Source organism: Rhinatrema bivittatum, chromosome 1 (assembly GCF_901001135.1).
Source record: "Rhinatrema bivittatum chromosome 1, aRhiBiv1.1, whole genome shotgun sequence".
In the NCBI taxonomy this organism is placed as follows: Eukaryota; Metazoa; Chordata; class Amphibia; order Gymnophiona; family Rhinatrematidae; genus Rhinatrema; species Rhinatrema bivittatum.
In genome coordinates, this window is record NC_042615.1 from 312899479 (window position 1) to 312925452 (window position 25974).

General features: G+C 44.2%; 1 protein-coding gene across 2 annotated transcripts in view; it reads left to right on the forward strand.

The window, feature by feature from the left end:
• Positions 1-25974, forward strand: part of STPG2 (sperm tail PG-rich repeat containing 2) — a 1290079-nt gene that overhangs the window by 509863 nt on the left and 754242 nt on the right. For both annotated transcript variants that reach the window (XM_029597484.1, XM_029597489.1), the window contains exon 11: positions 17374-17466. In XM_029597484.1, the coding sequence (XP_029453344.1) occupies positions 17374-17466 (93 nt within the window). The remainder of the gene's footprint in view (positions 1-17373; positions 17467-25974) is intronic.

A 25974-nucleotide genomic window follows, 5' to 3' on the forward strand; every position in this document is an offset into this window, starting at 1 on the left:
ATACCCCCGGTGATTCCTTACAATTTCTCGGAGCCTCAACCGGGGCCTTCAGGTATTCAGCCCCCTCATGGTCCTACAGGTCAGCATCCTGATCCTTATGACACCTGGGGTGATGATACCTCTATTGACACCGATGATTTGCCTTCACCACCCTCTCCTGCAGGGAGTAGAAAGCGTTCTCCCCCTGAGGACCTCTCTTTCATAAATTTTGTGAAGGAAATGTCAGAGTTGGTCCCTTTCCAACTTCAATCTGAACAAGATGACAGGCACCAGATGATGGAATTGCTCCAATTCCTGGATGCCCCTAAGTCATCACCTCTATTCCAATTCATCAGGTTTTTCTAGAGCTTCTCAAAAAGAATTGGGAATCTCCTGGATCTATTGCTCCGGTAAACAAAAAAGCTGACTCTACCTATCTCGTACAGTCAGCGCCTGGCTTTCAGAAACCACAATTGGACCATCATTCTGTTGTGGTAGAGTCAGCTCAAAAGAAAGCTAAAAGACTAAAGCCACATTCTTCCATACCTCCTACTAAGGAAAATAAATTCCTAGATAGTATAGGTAGAAAGGTGTACCAAGGAGCCATGCTGATCTCTAGAATAGCTTCTTATCAGCTGTATATAACTCAATATAATAGAGTCATCCTAAAACAGATGCAGGAGTACTCAGATGCCCTACCAGAACAGTTTCAACCACAGCTTCAATCCCTACTAAATAAAGGATTTGAAGCTGGGAAGCATGAAATAAGAACGGCTTATGACATCTTTGATGCTTCCACTAGACTTTCTGCTACGGCCATCTCTGCCAGACGCTGGGCTTGGCTCAAGTCATCTGACCTTCGTCCAGAGGTTCAGGACAGGCTCTCTGACTTGCCTTGTCTAGGGGATAATTTGTTTGGTGAGCAGATTCAGCAAATTGTTGCTGAACTAAAGTATCATCATGAGACACTTAAACAGCTCTCATCCATTGCTCCTGACTTGCCTTCTAAACAGCCGTTTAGGAAGGACTCTAAAAAGTCTTTCTTCTGGCCACGGAAGTATTATCCCCCACTAGCCAAGGCTAGGCCTGCGAGGTCTTACCATAAAACTCAACCTCGCCAGTCTCGTAAACAAAAGCCCGCAGCAGCTCCACCACCTGGCCCTGCGGCGGGTTTTTGACTCTCTCTTAGAGAGCACTTGCCAAACCCCTCTTCCAGCCATACCAGTAGGAGGTCGGCTGTGCCACTTTCTAGAAAGGTGGCATCATATCACCACAGATCAGTGGGTGATAGCGATAATTGCACAGGGTTACCATCTCAACTTCCTGACTCTCCCTTCCGACTCCCCACCCCTGCAGGCGTGGAGACTCACCGATCACTCTGTTCTTTTAGAGCAGGAAGTTTCTCTTCTCCTACAGTCAAACGCTATAGAACCCGTTCCTCCCTTACAACAAGGACTAGGGTTCTACTCCAGGTACTTCCTGATCCCAAAAAAGTCAGGGGGACTTCGTCCAATCCTGGACCTACGGGCCCTCAACAAGTACCTTCACAAGGAGAAGTTCAAGATGGTAACCCTGGGCTCGCTTCTCCCTCTGCTGCAAAGAGGGGATTGGCTATGCTCTCTAGACCTGAAAGACGCATATACCCACATTGCGATCACGCAATCTCATCGCAAATACCTGCGTTTTCTAGTAGGCCGAAATCACTACCAATACCGAGTGCTACCTTTTGGCCTGGCATCCGCACCATGAGTTTTCACCAAATGCCTCGTGGTAGTTGCAGCTTTTTTGAGGAGGGCAGGTGTCCACGTCTACCCCTATCTGGACGATTGGTTAATCAGGGCCCCAACCCAGCAGATTGCTCGGTCCTCCCTGACCCTAACAACTCAAACTTTGCTTTCTCTAGGGTTTCTTGTCAATTACGACAAATCCTACTTAGTCCCATCTCAGACCTTATCCTTCATTGGGGCAGACTTGGACACCTTACAGGCAAAAGCCTTCCTTCCTCATCAACGGGTTCAAACCCTTGTGTCCCTAGCTCACCAGCTACAGTCTCAACACACAGCAACAGCTCGCCAATTCCTCGTTCTACTGGGACACATGGCCTCCTCAGTTTATGTGACTCCCATGGCCCGTCTGGCCATGAGAGTCACGCAATGGACTCTGAGATTGCAATGGACCCAAGCTCTTCAGCCTCTGTCCTCCATTGTTCGCATCACCGATGCACTCCGTCTGTCTCTTGCCTGGTGGACAAATCAATTCAACCTCCTACAGGGCTTGCCTTTTCTTCCACCAGACCCTCAGGTAATCCTCACCACCGACGCTTCCAACATCGGTTGGGGAGCCCATGTAAACAATCTACAAACTCAAGGATTCTGGTCACTAGAGGAAGCCAAACACCAGATAAATTTCCTGGAGCTGCGAGCAATTCACTATGCTCTCAGGACTTTTCAGGATTGCCTATTGAACCACGCAATCTTAATTCAGACGGACAACCAGGTGGCCATGTGGTACATAAACAAGCAGGGAGGCATGGGCTCCTTCCTTCTGTGTCAGGAAGCTGCGCAGATTTGGGCAGAAGCCCTCTCCCACTCCATGTACCTCAGGGCCACCTACCTGCCGGGAGTAGACAATGTATTGGCAGACCAGCTGAGCCGTGTCTTCCAACCACACGAGTGGTCACTCAATCCCTTGGTAGCGACCTCTCTGTTTCACAAATGGGGTTATCCCCACATAGACCTCTTTGCGTCCCCTCAGAACCACAAAGTAGACAATTACTGCTCTCTCATTCGGAGCCAGCACTCTCGGCCGAGGGATGCATTCTCCCTCACGTGGACAACCGGTCTGCTCTATGCATCCCCTCCACTTTCTCTTCTGTCGAAGACTCTCGTGAAGCTGCGTCAGGACAGGGGAACTATGATCCTGATAGCACCGCACTGGCCACGCCAAGTGTGGTTTCCCATACTCCAGGATCTCTCCATCCGCAGGCACATTCCTCTGGGGAGGGACCCGCATCTGCTCACTCAAAACGACGGATGCCTCCTCCATCCCAACCTCCATGCCTTGTCCCTGACGGCATGGATGTTGAAAGGTTAGTCCTTCAGCCATTTAACCTTTCAGATTCAGTTTCTCGTGTCCTGATCGCTTCACGAAAGCCTTCCACAAGGAAATCTTATTCCTACAAATGGAAAAGGTATACATCATGGTGCACTTCTCAGTCCCTTGATCCCCTTTCCTGTCCAATCTCTAAATTCTTGGACTATCCCTGGCATCTATCAGAATCAAGTCTAAAGACCTCTTCCATTAGAATGCATGACAGTGCGGTAGCCGCCTTCCATAAAGGTATCGGGGGTGTCCCTATTTCAGTACAACCCCTTGTTACACGTTTTCTTAAAGTATTGCTCCATTTGAAGCCACCTTTACGTCCTCCGGCCCCATCTTGGGACCTTAACCTGGTTCTTGGTCGCCTTATGAAACCACCTTTCGAACCTCTTTACTCCTGTGACTTAAAATATCTCACATGGAAAGTGTTATTCCTTTTGGCTATCACTTCAGCTCGCAGGGTTAGTGAATTACAGGCTCTAGTTACCTATCCGCCTTACACTAAACTCCTGCAGGACCGGGCGGTACTCCGCACTCACCCTAAATTTTTACCTAAGGTAGTTTCGGAGTTTCATATTAATCAATCCATCATACTACCTATCTTCTTTCCCAGGCCCCACTCCAACTCTGCATACCCTAGACTGTAAAAGGGCTCTAGCTTTTTATCTAGACCGTACAGTTGCCCACAGGAAGAGCACTCAATTATTCGTCTCTTTCCATCCTAACAAGTTAGGGCAACCTGTGGGTAAGCAAGCACTTTCCTCCTGGTTGGCGGATTGCATCTCCTTCTGCTATCAGCAAGCTGGCATTCCTTTTCAAGACCGTGTTAAAGCACACTCTGTGAGGGCCATGGCGACTTCAGTAGCACACCTTCAATCGGTGCCGCTTCCTGACATCTGCAAGGCTGCAACCTGGAGTTCCCTCCATACATTTGCAGCCCACTATTGTTTGGACAAAGCTGGAAGACAGGATTCCATCTTCGGCCAATCTGTCTTGCGTAACCTTTTTCCAACATGATGTACCAACACCCTTCCACCTTCCCGGTAGGGTGCGGATGCCCTCTCCCAAATTCCACCCCAGTTGTTGTGCCTGTTGCACGCCGTTGGGTGCATTTGGTGCATGTTAGGACATCCTCAGCTCGGTACTCACCCATTTGTCCTGTGAGAAAGCAAATGTTGCTTACCTGATGTAACAGGTGTTCTCACAGGACAGCAGGATGTTAGTCCTCACGAAACCCGCCCGCCACCCCGCGGTATTGGGTTCATTTTTATTTTATTTTTCGGCACTGCCTGTAGCTTTGAAACAAGACTGAAGGGAGACCCCTGCTGGCTGCAGGGTTAGTGCCGTGCTGGGCATGCCCAGTAGGGGCCAGTCAAAGTTCCTGAAACTTTGACAGAAGTTTTCCGTGGTTGGGCTCCATCCTTGATGTCACTCATTTGTGAGGACTAACATCCTGCTGTCCTGTGAGAACACCTGTTACATCAGATAAGCAACATTTGCTATCAGTTACCTAGAATTATGAGAGATCCAATATTCTCTCACAGCTTTCTAACACCTAGAGGTTGATAAACTAACCTGCAAATAGTCTCACAAATATAATTAAGTACAGAAAACTTGCAAATTGCTTGCATAATCAGGCTCATGAATTTTAATATATGCTACGTTCTGTTTTTCACCATGTAATTTTGCATTTGCGAAACTGTTCACAAAAATTCAGGAGCTAATGAGGTGAAAAATCATGCAAATCAGCTCATTAGTATTTTTTTCTATAGCAAAATGATGTGTGGAAAATTGCCAAAGTGTTGTTTTTCTGCCAAACATAACTACAACTCAGGTAGATGTAATCATGTTTTTTTCTTTGTGATAAAATCCATGATTTGAATTACATTTAATGAACTAGTATTGTGAGATGAAATCTGTGCTATACAGGTTCAGTTCTAAAAATCCACTCGTGAATTAGTACAACAGCCTCTTAATGTTTAGCAAGATTGTTGGTTTGAATTAAGACAATATAGTCATGTTTTTCATAATGTTTAGATACCATCAATATGTGATATGCATCTATTCTCAAAGCCACAAATCAGGAAAAGAAAATGTAATAACTGACAAATTTAGCCAAATTGTAGACTCTGATGCTTGGTCTCATATATAATGCTTAGGAACTCTGGAGACAGGCTAGATAGACTCCAGAATAAACTCCCGACACAGCCTAGTGTTAGAGGCTTTCTCTGACTTCTGGGAGACATACTTTCTCTCTGTCTACCATCTGTTGCCACTTGTAGCTAAGACTCTGGTACAACTGAAGGAAGAACAGGGAACTTTGATACTAATAGCTCTCTTCTGGACCAGACAGGTTTGACTTTCTCTCCTCCTTCAGTTTTTGATAAGGGAACAAATTCATCTGAAGTCTCTTCCAACCCTTATGTAACATAATGAAGCAACTTGTTGTATCTGAACATCCATCCTTAGCTCTAATAGAGTGGATGTTGAAGGGAGATTAATTTCTTCTTTTGGATGTTCAGACAGTTTCTTAGGTGTTATATCAGGGAAACCTTCAACCAGAACCGTTTTCAAATGGAAAAGGTTTACCAAATGGCCAAGTCTAGATTTAGGCAAAGGCAACATAGGCATGGGGCTTGGGTGCCAAATTCTGAAGATGCACAAAAACTGGGACTCCTTCTCCTGTTAGTTGATTTCTGTAGGCAAAATCTCCCACCATTGGTCCTCTGCCTATGGATGCCATGATCTTAAATTCGGCCCTGCATATGGTGCACAGGCAAGGGTATAAATCCCTATATCTGCTCTCCACCAAAATAATTATACTACCTTTTCCACCTGTCTGAATCTGGCATTAAAACAAATGCAATCTGGGTTCACCTTTCCCTTATAGATGCTTACTATAATCAGGAGGAAGGAAAAACAATGTAACCAATTTTATGAAAGACTTAAACCGCAGGTAGATTAAGCTTCCAGCACTGCTTTTGACAGAAGCTGTGTTGGAAGCACCAGGAGCAGGTAAGTGCTTACCCCTCTCCCAGCAAGAGTTTTTAGTGCTACGTAGATGGCGGGAGGGGCAGTCTGGGATATTGGGATTGTGAGTAGGTGGGGAGTCTGGGGGGGGCACTCTATTCTACTGAACTGAGGAAGTAAGTGGTGAGGTATGACCTATGGATCCTGAAACTTTATATTTAAATTTAGGAGGGGTTTGGGGTGCATGGCCCAACAGGACCTTATATGAAATTTGGGCAGTAGAGGGAGGGAATTAGGCCACAGGCCGTCTTGCATCTTGTTTTTTTCTCTACAGTGCTGCTTAACCAGATATGTTTTTGAGATATTCAGTTAAGTAGAAAGTTATCCAACCACAAAAGGCTGGATAACTTAAAAACCTAATCAGTTATATTCAAACATAGCTGATTAAGTTTTTAAGTTATTTGTTGCCATATAGCTGAATAACTTTAGGGGAGTATATTCAGTATGACGTTATCTCGCTGAATATTCAGGACAAGTTTTCTGCATAATTTTGGCTGGATAGTCTGTCTGCTCTCTGGCTTACTGAATTTGAACCTCAGCAACGATTAAAATAAAAGGATAGGAAAACTGGCATCTATTGAGGGTATTGGGCCAGTGGTATAGAGCACATACTTAATGCTGCTTACATAGAGCAGCACTATAGAAGAGATTAGCAGTAGTAGTAATAGTAGAGGAGCATAAACAGTCCACTAGTGTGATATATGTAGGCAATAAATGCCTTTTCTGCTTTCAAGCAATGATTGAGAAGGTGCCAAACAGCATAGACAAAGGTTACAAAATTCTCTGATCTTATAGTTTTATATTTAAAAGTGAAATTAGCTTAATTAGTTCCAATTTGAAACAATTTTGTCAAGATTTAGTTCCTCATTAATGTAGAAGGACTGATAGATTTTTTTTTAAAGACAATGGAGAACTCCCATGCTCATAAATCAAGACTGCTTTTCATCAGTCAGATAAATTACTTCCCTGCTAGAATATAAATCTTAGATTCAAGCAGTTTCTGAACTAGCTTGCCTTACAGAGGTCTCTTGGTTGCAACCAGGAACATTCATTTTGTGCCCACAGCAAAATAGCTAGTGATATGCTCCTCAATTCCATCCTGGCCACCCTTTTCTTCTGCTGCTTCATGAGATCATAGACGCATGCAGCAGCAGCAAGAGAGAGCCTTATCACAATAAGCTAACTCACATCCTGAGTGAATGTAAAACTTGGGACCACATTTACGTAATGGGCACAAGTCCTATAATATTAATTGTGCAAGTTTTATCATGCAGTTAATTTTATTCATGTTTACTGTAGTGGAAGATTTAAACCTTAGGCAAAACATGCTTTGTTTGGCATGTACAAATCCATACATTTGGCTTATTGTTACACAAGGGAGAATGGGAAGCATTCACCTGGCTGGATTATATGCCACCTTAAAATTTAATCAGAATTCCCTTATTAGGAAAATTAGAGTTCTTTGGTTTTTTGTTTTAAATATTTGTAACCCAGGCCCATTCTTGGGTTATCAGTATGCCCTGGGCATTTAGAATCAGTCTACTAGCTAGAGTAGGATGATAATGGGAGGTCTATTCAAATGCAGCCCCTCCTCTTTCAGGGTTTGGAATAGCCAGCCCACTTAAACAGTATATATTAGCTCCCTAGCTACAGTGAGGCAGGCAGTCCTTTGAGTTGGGAACAGTGTTCAGAGGTAGAGAGGAGATTAGATTTTTGTTATTTATATAGGTCCAGCCAGTGTTGGCAAGTAAATCCTGTTTAGTGGTCCTGGCCAGGATCAGGAGGGTTTCTGCCTAGCCAGAACACAATCTGTCTGGAGAGAGTTCCCTCTGTGTGCATTTTTGGGACTTTTACCTTTTAAGTAGTTGGGGACTTGTTAGGAACTGGCTCCCCCAGGAGGGAGGAGTTAGCAATCTGTTATGCTCTCTTCCTAAAGAGGGAGGAGTTAGCAAGCTGTTAGAGATCAGCTCCCTTGGTGGGAGGAGTTAGCAAGCTGTATGTTCTCCATCAGGAGAGGGAGAAGTTAGCAATCTTGTAGGTATAGACTGCGGAGTTAGTAATCTTGTTGTGAATCTACTCCTGTGGAAGGAGGACTTAGCAATTTGATATGCTCAGTTCCTGTAAAGGGGGTAGATAACAATCTATTATGAACTGTTGCTGAAGCCCCTGATGGGAAGGAGTAGCAATCTGTACCAGCGGAGTGTTTGGAGAGGGCACTCGGCTGTAGAGGAAAGTAGATAGGTGAATCCTTGGGCCGATGGCAGATGACAGCTCCCCCAGGAGGATATCCTGAGAGGGACCACCAGCTAGGCTTGGTTATGGAGACAGACACAGATAGTTCTTCTATTAGACAGGTTAGTAGAACCACCAGAGGTGGCAGTAGTGAGCTGATATGCCCGGCAGGGCTGAAGTCCCTCAGGTACTGGAACAGTGATCCCAGGGTTCCTGAGCTGTAGAGAAACTATAGATAGTGAGTAGACAGGGTATGCAATGTACATAGCCAGAACTGGATGACAAAACTCACATAAGGTCTTAAAGAAGCTCAGTGGCTGGAAAGGGTTAGGCCCTCGAGGAGCGAATACCTGGTTCCAGGGAAAGCTCTGAGAGTGCGATGGTAACTCACAAATGTCTGTATCTGTGATAGCTTCCAGGCAGTAGAGAATCTTCAGAGTGTTCAGGAACATGGGCCCTCAAGGAGCGAGTACCGGTTCCTATCTGCAATCTGAAATATTAACTCACAAATGTCTGTATTTTCGATAACTTCCAGGCAGTAGCAAATCTTCAGAGTGTTCAGGAACATGGGCCCTCGAGGAGTGAGTACCAGTTCCTATCTGCAATCTGAAATAAAGAAAAGAGAGTGAGGCCCCCAAGGAGCGGGTACCCCTGGTAAGTCCGAGGAGGCAGAGTAGCGTAGAGAGACTAGCGGGTCAAAGACAATCCCCCGCTATCAATCCTTGCTAACTCGATTAGTTAGCGAATACTGAGACCTTTTATATTGGAAGTGGATGACGTCAATTCAGGGGACGCCCCTGAGGTTCACGCCCTTGCTGGTACATCAATGGAAACGCACGCGCCCTACGTCATCAGGCAACATGGCGGATCCGCAGCGTCGAGCTGGTTCGGGAACGCTGGAGGGAGACGGCATGGAGACGCTGCAGCAGCAGACATCCATCAGACCCGGAGGGAGTCACCACAGAGGTAGAGAGGGCGGAGTGAGGGCGTCGAGCAGCGACAGACGCAACAGACTAGCTGGAGCCTTTTCATCACCACCTGGGAGCAGCTGGGGCTGTGCAGGTTAGAGAAGGCCTGCCCTCCATTGCCTTGTTAAGGAAGGGGGTGTCAGTGATCTGCTGTAAGAAGCACCCAGTTTTATCTTCAGTTTTTGAGATTAAGTTCAACATCCAGGGGAAGTTTTGACTACCTTTCTTGCCTGACTGGAGCCTAGAAAGTCCTACTCCAGAGAATCCCTCCCATCAGGGATCCGAAGCAAAAAACAAGGGACTGTATAAGAGTAGGGATGTGCAGAGGGACGCCATACGTTGCATTCGTGATTCGGATTCGTCGGGTAGCAGATACGTTGCATTCGGCCGTATGGCGCCCTGATGCATTAATACGGCGATTTCTATTCGTGTCCCAGCTAAAATTAAAATTAACTATAAGCCCCCACCCTCCTGACCCCCCCAAGACTTACCAAAACTCCCTGGTGGTCCAGCGGGGGGTCCGGGACCCATCCCCTGCACTCTCACACCCTCGGTGCCGGTTTCATCATGGCGCCGATAGCCTTTGCCCATACTATGTCACAGGGGCTACCGGTGCCATTGGTCAGCCCTTGTCACATGGTAGGAGCACAAGATGGCGCCGATGGCCATGTGACAGGGGCTGACCAATGGTACCGGTAGCCCCTGTGACAAAGGCTATCAGCGCCATGATGAAACAGGCACCGAGGGTGTGAGTGTAGGGGATGGTTCCCGGACCCCCCCCCCCCCCCCCGCTGGACCACCAGGGAGATTTGGTAAGTCTTGGGGGGGTTCAGGAGGGTGGGGGGTTTGTTTAAATTTTTATTTAGGTGGCCGTATAATTCAGCGAATATTCATGTATTCGTGGGTAATCGCGATACGTTTCACTTCCCCACGAATACTACAAATTGTGCAGTATACGTTGCGGATCGCCAATACGGCGAAAGCAAATGCACACCCCTATATAAGAGCCAAGAAGGTTTGAATTGTCTAACATTGAGCATAAGGCAATTCCTAACATTCATGGAGCTACCCATCTGGTGCTTTAGTAAACCCTGGGGAGAGAGAAAACTTTCTCTCTCTGGGCAGAGACAGAAAGAGAGTACTTTGCCAGTTGGAAGGGGTATTTCTGCTCATTCAAAGGACATCCTGCCGACCTGGGAAACCTGTTTTCCAAGCCCTGAATGGTAGGAAATTCCCTTGGCTGGCCCCAGATATTCCTGCACAGATTGAGGAAAAGATTATAACCAAGTATTTCATTGTGCTGCTGCGGATCAAGATTTGTGCCAGTTCTCATATATTATCTTCAGTAAAGAATTATTTTGGACACTCACCCAGTGACTCCAGTCTTTATTTGGCACCCCAGCACACACAATAAAGTTAAGTGTAATATCACCAGAGGAAGCCAGAGAGAGAGAGAGGGTTAGTCCCCCGGTGTTATATGTTCATCTCTTCTTTTTCCCATTAATATTCTTGCTGCACTATTAATGGGAAAAAGAAGAGATGAACATATAACACCGGTTTTGATGGCACTACATTGGCTTCCAATAGAATCACGCATACAATTTAAGACCTTATGTAATCTACATAAAATAATCTTTGGAGAAAATAATGATTGGCTGAAAGCTGCAATACATTTTCATACGCCGCAGATTAATTTAAGATCGGCAAATAAGGGTTTACTGTCCATTCCATCTGTTAACACAGCCAAACTAACATCAGTGCGGGAGAGAGCCATATCATTAGCAGGCCCAAAACTTTGGAATGAAATGCCAACCGAATTGAGACTACAATCAGACTTTAAGATATTTAAGCGAAGCCTGAAAACATATAGAAAGACATGTTTTAATGGAACAAAGTCAGCATGGCTTTACCCAAGGCAAGTCTTGCCTCACAAATCTGTTTCACTTTTTTGAAGGAATTAATAAACATGTGGATAAAGGTGAACCAGTAGATGTAGTATATTTGGATTTTCAGAAGGCGTTTGACAACGTTTTTCATGAGAGGCTTCTAGGAAAAGTAAAAAGTCATGGGATAGGTGGCAGTGTCCTTTCGTGGATTACAAACTGGCTAAAAGACAGGAAACAGAGAGTAGAATTAAATGGACAATTTTCTCAGTGGAAGGGAGTGGGCAGTGGAGTGCTTCAGGCATGTGTATTGGGAACTGTGCTTTTCAATATATTTCTAAATGATCTGGAAAGAAATACAATAAGTGAAGTAATCAAATTTGCAGATGTGTTCAGAGTAGTTAAATCAGAAGCAGATTGTGATAAATTGCAGGAAGACCTTCTGAGACCGGAAAATTGGGTATCCAAATGGCAGATGAAATTTAATGTGGATAAATGGAAGGTGATGCATATAGGGAAAAATAATCCTTGCTATATTCACACAATGTTAGGTTCCATATTAGGAGCTATCACCCAAGAAAGAGATCTAGGCATCATAGTGGATAACACATTGAAATCATCAGTTCAGTGTGCTCCAGCAGTCAAAAAAGCAAACAGAATGTTGGGAATTATTAGAAAGGGAATGGTGAATAAAACGGAAAATGTCATAATGCCTCTTTATTGCTCCATGGTGAGCCCGCACCTTGAATACTGTGTACAGTTCTGGTCGCTGCATCTCAAAAAAGATATAGTTGCGATGGAGAAGGTACAGAGAAGGGCGACCAAAATGATTTTATTTATTTATTTATTTTTAGATTTTTATATACCGGTGTTCCTGTATTAAAATACAGATCACATCGGTTTACATTGAAACATAAAATTACGCCAAGAGGCGGTACATATAACAAGGTTATAGAACTTGGAAACAGGGAAAACTAGATTCAAAAATTAACATTGAGAAAATTGTAAAGTCTCTTTGAGTATCCAAATCATAAAATAAGGTGTAACAGTCAAAGTTAAATGTGATCTGCAGAAGGGATTGAAATCAATGTCAAGTAATATAAAAGACATGAATATTGCGATGGAGAAAAATCTTAATAGCTGGAGGTGAAAAAAAAATGATCATAGTTCTGGAAAAGCTTGGCTAAAGAGCCAGGTTTTAATTTTCTTTTTGAAGGAAGCGTAGCAGATCTCAAGACGGATGTCTGGCGGGAGCATGTTCCATTGGATGGGTCCTGCTAAAGAAATGGCACGTTTCTGATGTAAGGATATTGTTGAAGGTACATAGAGTGTGCCTTTATAAGCTCCTCTGATAGGTCTAGTTGAAGAGTGAAAACGTAGTTGGGTGCTTAAGTGGAGTGGGGATATGTTGTAAATAGATTTATGAATTACTATGTATACTTTATAGAGAATCCTTTGCTTAATAGGCAGCCAGTGGAGGAGTTTTAGAATGGGGGTTATGTGGTCTCTTTTATTCGTATTGGTAAGGATTCTGGCTGCAGAGTTTTGAATCATTTGGAGGGGTTTGATGGATGAGGTTGGGAGGCCAATAAGGAGCGAGTTGCAATAGTCGATTTTTGTTAGTATAATGGCTTGTAGAACCATCCGAAAATCATTGAAGTGGAGAAGTGGTTTCAACTTTCTCAGGACAAGAAGTTTGTAGAAACAGTCTTTAGTGGTGGTGCTTATGAATCTTTTGAGGTTAAGCTGATTATCTATCATGACGCCTAAATCTCGTACATATGGTGAGTGATTAATTATAGGAGTGGTAGAAATGAGTGGGACAGCTGGGTATATTAGATTGTTATTGACGTCATGATTGATAATTAAGATCTCGGTTTTGTTGTTGTTAAGAATGAGGCTGAGGCTGGAGAGAAGATGATTGATTAGTTGCAAACAATTGTTCCAGTGAATCAAGGTTTTGTGTAGGGATTCTGAGATTGGGATGAGTATTTGGATGTCATCGGCGTAAATGTAGTGTGTTAGATTTAGATTATTAAGAAGTTGTCAGAGAGGGAGAAGGTAAATGTTGAAAAGGGTTGGAGAGAGGGAGGAACCTTGAGGGACTCCTTGATTTGCTGGGACCGGGTGTGATTCTTTGTTGTTTATCTTTACCTTGAATTGTCTATTTGCCAGGAATGACTTGAACCAGCTGAGTACTGTTCCCTTAATGCCTATGTCTGTCAGACCTTGTAATAAAGATGAATGGTTGACAGTGTCAAAGGCCGCAGAGAGATCTAAAAGAATAAGGAGATGAGGTTGTTTTTTATCCATATTAGTTAGAATATTGTCGGTAAGTGAGATAAGTAGGGATTCAGTGCTTAACGATTTACGAAAACCGTACTGGGATGGTGCAAGAATGTAGTTTTCTTCCAGGTACTCGGATAGTTGTTTATTGACTATCTTTTCCATAATTTTGGCGATCATTGGCAAATTGGCTATTGGGCGGAAGTTAGCTGGATCTGTAGCCAGAAGGTTCGGTTTTTTAAGAAGAGGTTTAAGAATAGCTAGCTTAAGTTGGTCAGGAACTAGACCTTGGGAAAGAGAGCAATTAATGATATCGGCAATTGGCTTTGAAATGGTGTTCCTTATAGTGATGAGGAGGTTGTTTGGAATTGTGTCTAAGGGATGAGAAGATGGTTTCATTTTCTTGAGAATATTTTCAATCTCAAGAGCTGATGTGGTTTCGAAAGTTTCTAGAGTCGTATTTAATTGAGGTGGAGTATTGGGTGGAGATGGAGGAGAAGAACTAGATGAAGAGAAAGAGACAGTCAATTTATCAATTTTTTCCTTGAAGTATTCAGCTAGTTCGGAGGCTTTGTTGAGAGCTTGATCATCTGGGATGGTAGGAGGGGATGGTTTAGTGAGGGCAGAGACGTAGGAGAAGAGTGCTTTCGAATCAAAGATGAAATGATGTATTTTTTTAGAGAAAAAATCTCTCTTTGTTCTAAGAATGTTGATCCTGTAGGCATTGAGAGTGGTTTTGTATACAGCTAATGTTGTGGGGGATGGGTTTTTTCTCCATGTATGTTCTTTATTTCTTAGCTCTTGTTTAAGCAGCTTCAGTTCAGTGGTGAACCAGGGTTTCCTGTTGTCAGGCGAAGGTTGTACTACTTTGGTGATTGAAGGACAGGTTAGGTCTGCGATTTTATTGGTGATGTTGCACCATGAGGATATGGCTGTAGTTGCGTTGGAAAGATCAAGTTGTGATAATTCATTAGAGAGATGGTTGCTGAGAAGGTCTGAGGAACAGGGTTTCCTGAATTGAATAGTGGTTTTTGGGAATGAAATGGGAGGATGTCCTGAGAGCTTGAGGGTCGTATTGATAATTTGATGGTCCGTCCAAGGGACAGGAGAACAAGTGAGTGAAACAGGGGGCGAGATACACTGATTAATGAAAATAAGGTCTAGCGTGTGGCCTGCTTTGTGGGTTGGGCTTTTTATTATTTGTGTGAAACCCATATAGCTGAGTGATGAGAGTAGGGTAACACAGTTTGTTGTTTGTGGTGAAGCATCGACATGTATGTTAAAGTCTCCCAATAAAATGGCAGGTTTATCTGGGTTGAAATATTTGGCGGTAAGTTCAATGACCGGAGAGGGGTCAGAGTCTATAGTTCCAGGAGGAGCGTAGATTAGGCCAATTTGTAGATGATCGGATTTAAAAACTGCGAGCTCTATGTTCGATGTGATATTTGAATATTGTAAAGTTAAACCTAGCCCTTTCTTGGCTGCTAGGAATAGACCTCCTCCCTTTCTTTTGAATCTAGGGATGGAGAACAAATTGTAAAGCTGAGTAGGTAGTTGGTTTAATAGAGCTATATCTGTGGGTTTAAACCATGTTTCTGTGATAGCACAGATATCTGGGTTTACTTTTGTAAGGTAATCATTTAAGATGTGTGGTTTTTTTTTTAAAGCGATTGTGCATTGAAAAGTGTTAGGGATAGAAGAGAAAGGCCAAGGAATTGTGTGATTGGTGAAATCATTATTGGAATTAGCCTTTGTTGACGGTTGAAATGTTGTGGTAGAGGTTTAGTTTGATGATTGCGTTGTTTCCTGATGATTGGAATGGAGTATGAACCATGGCAAAAATGGTGATGTAAGGGGATTGGGAAACCAGGTAGCATGTTGATCTGTTTGTATGGTAAACAAGAGTATAGTAGAGAATTATTCAAGAGCTCCAACGAAGCTGAGGGTAAAGATTAGATATTCAAGGGCCAGAAGACTGGCTTGTACTTGTCCCTAAGAAGGATTTAGGAGCAAGGATCACTACTCGTTGAAGTTCCAGGGCTAGTGGAGATTTTGGAATACAATTTTTTTTTTTCCTGTGGCTGAAGAATGCTTGGGATCTATTCCTGTCTCCCTTGCAAGACTCAGCTGCCTTGAATCTTGTTGCCTATGTAACCTAAAGTTTTGAGGTTGAAACGTTGAATTCTTTTCGAGATATGAAAGGAGAAAGACATAGCCAATGAAGCAGGTTCTGTTCTCAGGGGCTGCACAAAGGGGCGCACAAAGGGGCAAGCCCCTTTGTCACGCTCCTTCGGCGTGCGACGCCGGCGCACGGCGCCGGATAGAGGGAAAATTTAAAATCCCTCTCCTCTCCCCGATTGGCTGGTAAGTCTGGAGGGAGGGTCTTAGGTGCAGAGCTGTGATGCTGTCTGCGCGATCGCGGTTCAGGCTCGCCGGAGGGAAGGGATCAAAAAGGCCTTACCCCGACGGGTCTGGGCGCCGATTGCGCAGGCCTTCCCTTTGATGCGGCAGCAGGAGCGGCAGCGGTAGCGTCAGCAGCAGCGGCGGCCTCGGGTAGATGTTGTCAGCGGCGCCGGAGAGAGGGAAAATTTAAAATCCCTCTCCTCTCCCCGATTGGCTGGTAAGTCTGGAGGGAGGGTCTTAGGTGCAGAGCTGTGATGCTGTCTGCGCGATCGCGGTTCAGGCTCGCCGGGGGGAAGGGATCAAAAAGGCCTTACCCCGACGGGTCTGGGCGCCGATCGCACAGGCCTTCCCTTTGATGCGGCAGCAGGAGCGGCAGCGATAGCGTAGGCAGCGGCGGCGGCCTCGGGTAGATGTTGTCAGCGGCGCCGGAGAGAGGGAAAATTTAAAATCCCTCTCCTCTCCCCGATTGGCTGGTAAGTATGGAGGGAGGGTCTTAGGTGCAGAGCTGTGATGCTGTCTGAGCGATCGCGGTTCAGGCTTGCCGGGGGGAAGGGATCAAAAAGGATCAAAAAGGATCAAAAAATGATAAAGGGAATGGAACAGCTCCCCTATGAGGAAAGACTAAAGAGGTTAGAACTTTTCAGCTTGGAGAAGAGACGGCTGAGGGGGGATATGATAGAGGTGTTTAAAATCATGAGAGGTCTAGAAAGGGTTAATGTGAATCCGTTATTTATTCTTTCAGATAATAGAAAGACTAGGGGGCACTCCATGAAGTTAGCATGTGGCACATTTAAAACTAATCGGATAAAGCTCTTTTTCACTCAACGCACAATTAAACTCTGGAATTTGTTGCCAGAGGATGTGGTAAGTGCAGTTAGTGTAGCTGGGTTTAAAAAAGGTTTGGATAAGTTCTTGGAGGAGAAGTCCATTACCTGCTATTAATTAAGCTGACTTAGAAAATAGCCACTGCTATTACTAGCAACAATAATATGGAATAGACTTAGTTTTTGGGTACTTGCCAGGTTCTTATGGCCTGGATTGGCCACTGTTGGAAATAGGATGCTGGGCTTGATGGAACCTTGGTCAGACCCGGTATGGCATGATCTTAGGTTCTTATGTTTCTGTCTCAAAGAACTTATAAATTCTTTTATGGCTCCATTGGAGCGCAAACCGCACCCATTGATGGAATTACATATTAAAATGCCTCAAAAAATTGTTTTTGTTTGGTCTTACTTTTTTTTATATATACAATGCAAATTTGTATAGATTGAGCAGTCATAATAGTTGTAAGTCAAAATCTATTTTCTGAATTAACCATTTTAACTACTAGTGTATAAATGTTAATTTTAAGGTGTACCCATATGTTTTAAATGTGATTTATTGATTTCATTCTTTGTTGTCAAGAAAATAAAAAAATAGCTTTTGCGTTAAAGTAGATTGCTAATTCCATTCAAATAAAGATTCAAATTTGATGTTCTTTTTTATATTTTCAGGTCACAAATAAAATTGAAGAAACATATAAGCGTCAAAAAACATCTGTTTTTGCATCTGGAACAGGCAGACTCAGTGAACCAAAAGTTGGAAAGGTAGGATAACTTTTGGAAAATAGTTGATATACTATAAGAGAGTTGCAGAGAAATACCTGGGAGTAAAACCTGGGACTATATTAGAATGCAGTTGGTAGAAATTAACTTATCAAATAAATATTGGTAAAATAAAAACAAATATTATTAAAATCAAATAGAAAATTAAGTTCCATAGTAAGTTGTTTCAAATTCTATCACAAAGAAATCTCTGTGTGTAATGTTGGTGTATTTGAGTACAGTCAACTATGTTCAGTAGTTTATGTAAACAATTCATTTACTATGTAACTATATGTTTTTGCATAATTACAGTATTTATGACAAATCCCATCATCCTTCTCATTTCAGACCCCATGAAACTCATAAAGCAATTGACGACACACATGTTCCTGTTCCTTTTATTTTGTATACATTTGTGATTGCTTTATTATGGAAAGAAACTTGAGATAACATTTAGGGGCTGATGCAATACAGTGCACTCAGCCGAGCGCATTGTTTAATCCACAGTTAGATGCGGGTTGTATAGGCACGTCCACAGCCCCTTATGCTATAAGGGGATTAGCGCCTCCACAACGCGCATCCATGCCAGGAAACTAATAGTGCTCATCACATACAAATGCATATGAATGAGGCTATTAGTTATTCACTCCACATGTATTAAAAAAATGTGCGTCCAATACTCACATTTTTGCACTCAGAAATTAATGCCTGCCCAAAGCATTTTCTGTACATCCTCCAACTTTATATCGTGGTGACATTAAATCGAAGGAACGAACAATAAAAAAAAAAACAAGTTTAAAAAAAAGTGCTGGCGGTCAGGTTCTGGAAATGGAAGCTCGGTTAACCAGCATCCGTTTTCTGAACCCGTGGCTGTGCGCCAATTAGCAGACAGCTGAGTACTCCTGGGCACCAGTTGTCAAGGAGGCACTAGGGTCATGCACTCAACCCTAGAGCCTCCTTGACAGTGCGACCCTTAATTAAAATATTGCATGGCGCCCTCAGGAGAGGTGCCTGGGGCTCATTAGGAAAGCAAGTGCTGCACACTCAGCATTTGTTTTGCATCTGCGCCTTTGAGTTTAAAACACTCGCGCCGGGACCCCCCCACTGGACCCCAGGTAATTTAAAACATTTTGGGGGGGTTCGGGAGGGTGGGGGATTTGTTTTAAAGGGTCGGGGTGGGTTTTAGGGTTGTTTTGGTGTGCTGGTTTTCCCACCCTCCCCCCTTCCCCGATTTACGATTTTTTGACGATAAATCGGGGGAATTTTTATTGTATCACGGCTCTAACGATTTTTGACGATTTAAAATATATCTGACAATTCCCATTCCAATTCACATCCCTACCCTATACTGTGGCAGAAGGACCTCGGTGGCTGTGGCTAATGGAATAGTAATTGGGGGTTGAACTTGCTGGAGGCAGATGTCAAAGCAGTAGGGACCCCAATGAGTGAGCTGGAGTGCTTCCCAGTCGAACTGAGGAGAATGTCGCTGTAACCAGGGTAATCCCAAGACTATGGGATGCACGGCTTTCTCTAGAATGTAGAATATTATTTGTTCTTCATGAAGTAACCCCATATGAAGAAGTAGCTGGTCAGTCATAGAGTTCTCCATAAATGGATATGATAAACAGGGGTTCTCCATAAATGGATATGATAAACAGGGGACTTCCTCTGGTGATCATAGACAGATCCAGCTTCTCCACTAGCGCTCTTGTAATAAACTTCCAACCAGCTCCAGAATCTACTAATGCTAGCGTGGGAAATTCCTGGTCATCTCTTTATGATGGAAACTGGGAGTGCAAATTTGGGCTCTGCGTTAGTACATCCTAGGAGGTGTCCCAACTGGCTCCTAAGCTGACCCGTTTCCCAGCTACTGTGGCCAGCGATCCACCAAATGCCCTCTCTCAGCACAGAAAAAACAAAAGGCTGAGTCTCCGGCGGCGAAGCTTCTCCTCGGCTGAGATATGGGACCGGCCTAGGTGCCTGGGTTCCTCATTATGTCCTGTGTTGACCTTCACTGTTATGGGCAGAAGTAGAGGCCAGGAGAAGGCCGGAGCCAGGGGAACCTGATGATGAGGGACTTGTAACTCCTGGGCCTGCTGCTAGAGACGTCTATCAATTCTTCCTGCCATGTCAATCAGGTTGTCGAGAGACTCAGGCAGCTCCCTTGCTGCTAGCTCATCTTTTATACAAGGTGACAGGCCTTCGAGGAAAATACTGCAGCGGCTGTCTTCCCGCCAATTCAGCAACAAGGCAAGGGTGCGGAACTTGATGGTGTACTCGAATAAAGGCCACGAGCCCTGGCAGAGGAGTAGCAGGTTGGAGCCCAGCATGGCCAGCTGGCCTGGCTTATCGAAGACCTGCTTGAAGGCTTTCAGGAATAACTGAATGTCCTGGAGCAGGGGGTCTCCTCACTCCTAAAGTGGAGATGCTCAGTCCAACGCCTTTCCATCTAGGAGCGAGATGATAAAGTTTTCCTTCACCATACTGGTGGAGAACTGTGCAGGTTGCAGGGAAAAGTGCATTAGGCACAGATTCAAGAAACACCAACAAAGTTTAGGGTCTCCCACATATTGGGGTGTACTAGAAGATGGATTGGTGTGACTGCCCCCCACCGAGGCTGGAGTTATAGGATCCGGTTGGCTCGCTGAAGCAGAGAGGGTGTCATGGCGGGCGCTAAGCCATTCCATAGTGGCCACCACCATCTCCAAGCACTGCTGTTACTGTTGAGTCTTTTGTGAAAGTCCAGGGATGGAGAGATCTGCCGGGTCCATGGCCTCAGCAAACTGTTATGGAGTAGACCCTTGGACCGAGACAAGGTTGGCACTACTTGCAGGGGGAAGCCCCTGTAGGTCCTCATCATTGGCAGGAAGAGCTGGTCGGTGCATAGACCGAACTGGACCTTCACCACTATCAGCCCTCATTCCCAAAAGGTTGAGCCCTTGGGTGCCGGGGCCAGCTGGACGTAGGCACAGGTCTCCAATGAAGAGAAATCCCATGACGAGAGGAGAAGACAAGGTCAGGTAGGCCACGGTCAGGGCGGGCAGCGATCCAGGAGAATCCGGGCAATGTTCCGAAGATCAGGGCAGGCAGCAAACAAGCAAGGTCCAAGCAGTGGTCCAGAGGTCAGGGCAGTTGGCAGACAAATGGAATCTGAAGAACGTACCAAGGGTCAGAAGCCAGAAGACAATCCAAAGGACGTGGAGTCAGGAACACGGCAACCAGCAGCTCCAAAGGAGTTCAAACTGTTGCTGAGGTGTCTGGAAGTCGCAGGACCTAAGGCTAAATAGGTCCCGGACCTGATGTAATCAGAATGGGCCGTGGGCATTTTCCCTCTGCTGGCCTTTTAAGAGGAGGAGGAGCCGGCTGGAGGCAGCTGTGGAGAGGCATCCCCAACGTGGTGCTCGGTGGAAGACGGCAGGGCCAGCACTGCCCGCAGGCAGAGAGAGGCACCAGTGGGGATTCCCTGCTGCAACGAGGGAGCCGGAGGACATCCCAGCAGAGGTGGTGAGTGGGGCCGGCCCATGTAACAGGCCCGTTTCCTGAAAGGAATGAAACATCTTCGTCCTCTCTTCTGGTTCCTGATACTCTTGTGGTGTCTTAATTTAGTGTTAGATTTCTTAGCAGGCCATACATTTAGACCGATGCGTAACCTTTCGTTGTGGTTACTGACCTTGAAAACGGTGTTTCTTGTGGCTATTTGTTCTGCGAGTAGAATTTCCAAGCTACAGACCTTGTCTTGCCAGGAGCCATTCCTCCAGGTGGCACCAGCGGTGGTACAACTGCATACTGTTTCTTCTTCTTTATCGAAAGTGGTCTCTGCTTTTCTCTTGAATCAGTCCATCTCCCTGCCGACAGGGAAGAGATGTAGGGGAGTATCATCTGTTGCGACCCTTCAATGTCAAGAGACATATCGTCAGGTATCTGGAGGTTACTAAGCCTTTACTGAAGACAGATCACCTGTTTGTTTGTCCTCTATGGTGGTAGTAAACAGAGAGAGCTGGCTTCGCAGGCTACAATAGCTCACTTGATTAAGGAGGTAGTCACGGCGGCGTATGTGGATTCTGAAAACCTGTTACCTAGTCAGGTTAGGGTTCATTCCACTAGGATCAGGCAGTGTCATGGGTGGAAGTTAGATTGTTGTCGCCTGTCAACATTTGCTGAGCTGCAACAAGGTCTCTTTACACTCCTTTTCCAGGTATTATCGTGTGGACATGGAGGCCCGGGATGATGCAGCCTTTGACAGGACCATGGGTAGCCTTCCTCCCTGTTTGAGAGTAGCTTGGGTACATCCTACTGGATTCTTTTGACCAGACGCTAAGAAATCAGAAATTACTACTTACCTGATAATTTCCTTTCCTTTAGGATGGTCAAATTAATCCAGCTTCCCATTCTTGGCTGCCAAATGATTGTGTTATGGTCCTCCTGTGTGGCTATGTGTTACAGGGATTACTGGTAAGTGTTAATCCAGTCCCTAGACTAGTATTAATACATTTCATGTCTGAGCTCAGTGATTCCTGTTGCCTGAGTATTGTAATGGTTATCTGTTTATATTCAAGTATTTTGCTAGTCTGTCCACATTTTGCTTTTGAAGAGAATATTGACAGGCTGATGTCACTGCAGGGGTATATATATGCTGTGACATCAGTTTGCTCCGTCTCCATCTGCTGGTAGAGGTGCATAACCCACTGGTCCAAGATTCATCTGACCATCCTAAAGAAAAATAAATTATCAGGTAAGTAGTAATTTCTCTTTTTTTTTTTGCCGCAGTACATGTGTAAGTGTTAACTTGTAAATAGTGGTTTTCTCCTGTCCCGTAATAAAGGATAAAATAAGACATAAATGGCATAACTGTATGCAGGTGTGTCATTTAATTTGTGAATAGTTTGGTTAGCTACTCTTTCATGGTATATTATTTATGGCCATAGAATATATGATAGAAAATAGTTTGATTTATAATAATGAATCAAGTTTATTTTTCTTATTATGTTAAAAGGTTTGTTTGAAAAAATGTCTGTATTGAAAACATTTGCCTGGTCTCCTTAATAGTGGAATGCATTGGTAACCATTTTTTAAGTCTATTGAAACATCAATTTTTGAACTGTCTCTAAAAGAACATGGCATAATTATGTTTTTGATGCACCCAAAATACTCAACAGAAGGACCATTAGTACTTATTTAGTGTATAATGATGACCAGATGCTTGGGAATGTAGACTTCTGGTTCTATTAAATGGTTGACTGCATAAACTATGCCAATGGCAGCAGGTCGGTATGAATAAATACAATTTTGCAGCCACTAATCTTATTTATTACATAGAGTACCTGTAGAAAGCATACATATTTAGAACAATATACAATTTGGCATGTCATTGGCATTATTAATGAAAACAATTTACTTCCATAGAGGCCTGTGTACTAAAAGTATGTTAAAATTAGCATGCTATGTACAAAGGCGTTGAACAGCTCATGTATGTTGTTTAGCTAATATAACAGTCTAGCAGGAGAGTAATTTTCAAAGGCATTTACATGAGTAAAATGGTGCTTACTTGCGGAAATGGCTTGTTCTAAAACTTGCATGGGTAAGTCATGTATGCGCATAACTTTACCCAGACTGTGTGGTAACATTCTTGATGGCTGAGTTGGGGAGGGGTTTGGAATTATATGTATATTTTTGAATCTCACTCAGTGGGGACTTATTTTCTCTAGAGCTCTTGCCTCATCAGTAAAGCAAGAAGACAAGATCATTAAGTTTATAAGAAGTATCTAATGTGGAGTACCTGGAAGTTCCCAATTGAGCCCAGCATTCTGTCAATGACAGCAGCTGGTTTGGATCAAAAGTACTACTATTATTCCTATTTATCACATATTGTATTGGATCAGCTCCAGCTCCCTACAATGTCTGTCCCTAGGAATAAGGAACAGACAATGAGGGAATGAACAAGTAAGCAGGGATTCTTAAGAGGGAGGAGCTGGATGAGTGGATACCATCCCATAGAGTTTCAGGGCCAGAATAGAATATCCAATGGGGTTCTAGGGGTGGCTCTCTGAGGGCCAGGGAAGTGGAGCATCCGGGATTCCTGCTCAGATAAAAGGGACAGAGGAGGAGAAGATGGAGTTTATTCCTGCAGGTATCAGGCTGGAGGAGCCTAAGGCACTAGTGTCACTACCCACCTACACTAAAGAAGAAGATGAGCCTATGGGGACAGAGAACTCAGTCTAAGAAAAAAGGAGCTCAAAAAACAGCGATCAGTCAGCACTTACGGTCAGATTCCTATTAGTATTTTCACACAAAAAAGAAACATATACTTGCTGTGTGTAATTGTGACTAGCTTCATTTTCCTATGTTCTCTTTAATGGTTAAAGAAGGGGGAAGAAATTTAACAATCTAATTGTGTTGAAGAGAAATAAATACCCGAAGCCACAGGAGGGTGGTGAGAGTGGGCAACTCCTTGTCAGTTTCTCTAGAAAACTGAATTGCTGTTACAAAGCTAGCCAGAGACCTGTGAATTACCTGTGCTGAGAAACTATCTGCTGATGTGCATGTTGCGTTTGAACTTATTACAACATTTGAAGAAACCTGAGGGCAACACGATAAACAGTGCTATACAGATACACATAAGAGATGGTCACTGTTCCATGGAGCTTACAATCTAGTAAAGACAGACATATATGACAGATGAGTCTATGAAAAGTATTTTTATTGTAAAGAAGTGATTATGATTTAAAAGTGGCTTCTAAAAGGTGAGTTTTAGAACTGGATTTGAATATGGCTGGTGAGAGAGTATGACACAACAACTCTGAAAGCCTATTCCAGGCATATGGTGCAGCAAGGTGGAAAGCGTGGAGTTGAGAGTTAGTAGTGGAGGAAAAGGGCACAGAGAAGAATGGCTTGCTCAATGAACAGAGTTGGAAAGGAAGGGAGTAGGAGAGAGAATGGAAGACAGATAATAAGGAGCTGCAGAGCGATGCATGTATAAGAGAGTACGAGAAGCTTGAACTATACGTGGAAGCAGACAGTGAGCTAATGTAGCAACTTCAGAAGGTATGTTGAAGGAAGATACATTGTAGAACCGAACTTTAAATAGTTTGCAGTGGAGAAAGATGGTTCAGTGGCAGGCTCAAAGTAATCTAAGCAGGAGGTTATAAGAGAATGGATTAGCATTTTGGCAGTCTGCTTAGAAAGGAAGGGACAGGGGGGCCCTGTGAGAGAATGAGAAGGAGTGAGAGAAAGTCGTCCTGGTTTGGAGCGCTGACTGTGGGAAAGAGCCAGCTGAGCTCCCTCCAAGAGAGTGGTGAGAGGGGAGATGAGACTGATTACAACCAGCTGATTCAGTCTTCCTGACGTCATCTACCAGGGACTGGGTCCTTAAAGCCCAAGGAGCATTGGTGACTAGAGGGGCCCTGTGAGAGAATGAGAAGGAGTGAGAGAAAGCCGTCCTGGTTCGGAGCGCTGAGATTGTGGGAAAGAGCCAGCTGAGCTCCCTCCGAGAGAGTGGAGAGAGCGGAGGTGAGCCTGATTACAACCAGCTGATTCAGCGTTCCTGACGTCATCTACCAGGGACCGGGTCCTTAAAACCCGAGGAGCGACGGTGACTAGAGGGGCCCTGTGAGAGAACGAGAAGGAGTGAGAGAAAACCAGCCTGGTTTGGAGCACTGAGACTGTGGGAAAGAGACAGCTGAGCTCCCTCCGAGAGAGTGGTGAGAGCGGAGGTGAGCCTGATTACAACCAGCTGATTCAGCGTTCCTGACGTCATCTACCAGGGACTGGGTCTTTAAAACCCGAGGAGCCGAAGGGGCTGAAGGGGTGTGAGCGGCTTAGACTGGCTTTGACCGCAAATGACTGCGGCGGGCTGGAAAAAACTCTAGGGAAGTCTCTTTACACCTTATTGTTTCGAATCTATGGGTCAGAAAAGAAAAGCACGTTTTGTTAACTCATCTCCATCCAGTGTAAAAACAGGTCCCATGGACACTCATATTAAATGGCAGGGAATGCCGCATATTGACTCTACCCGAGACATCTCTGATGCCTCATTAAGTCCAGGCAATCGACCAACTCCTCCACAACCACCAGGAAACATGGATAAAGATCTTCAAGTTGAGACCACGACAGAAAATGTGAGTGCACAAGAAATGCAATCTCCATTGACTGTAGTAGAGTCAGCTTCTTGCTCTGTAGAACATCCTTTAGAAGCAGATGATGGTAATGTGATAATTACCATGGACCGATCACAGATTGCTTCTGTGGATCCAGCAAATGTGACTCTGGGATACTTGTGGAGGGTTTTGATGAAATTAGATTCTAACTTAGTACAAGTTAATACCTCTTTATCCTCGTTAGTTAATGTTAATAGGTTGTCTATATTGGAACAAGGGAAAAGGTTGAATGAAGTAGAATCAACTTTAAAAACAGTTGCAGTGAAAATCCAGAATTTTCGAGAGAGAGAATGTGAATATCCTAGATAGTAATTATTTACATGTTGAAATAGAAAATCTGGAAAATGTGCTGAGAATT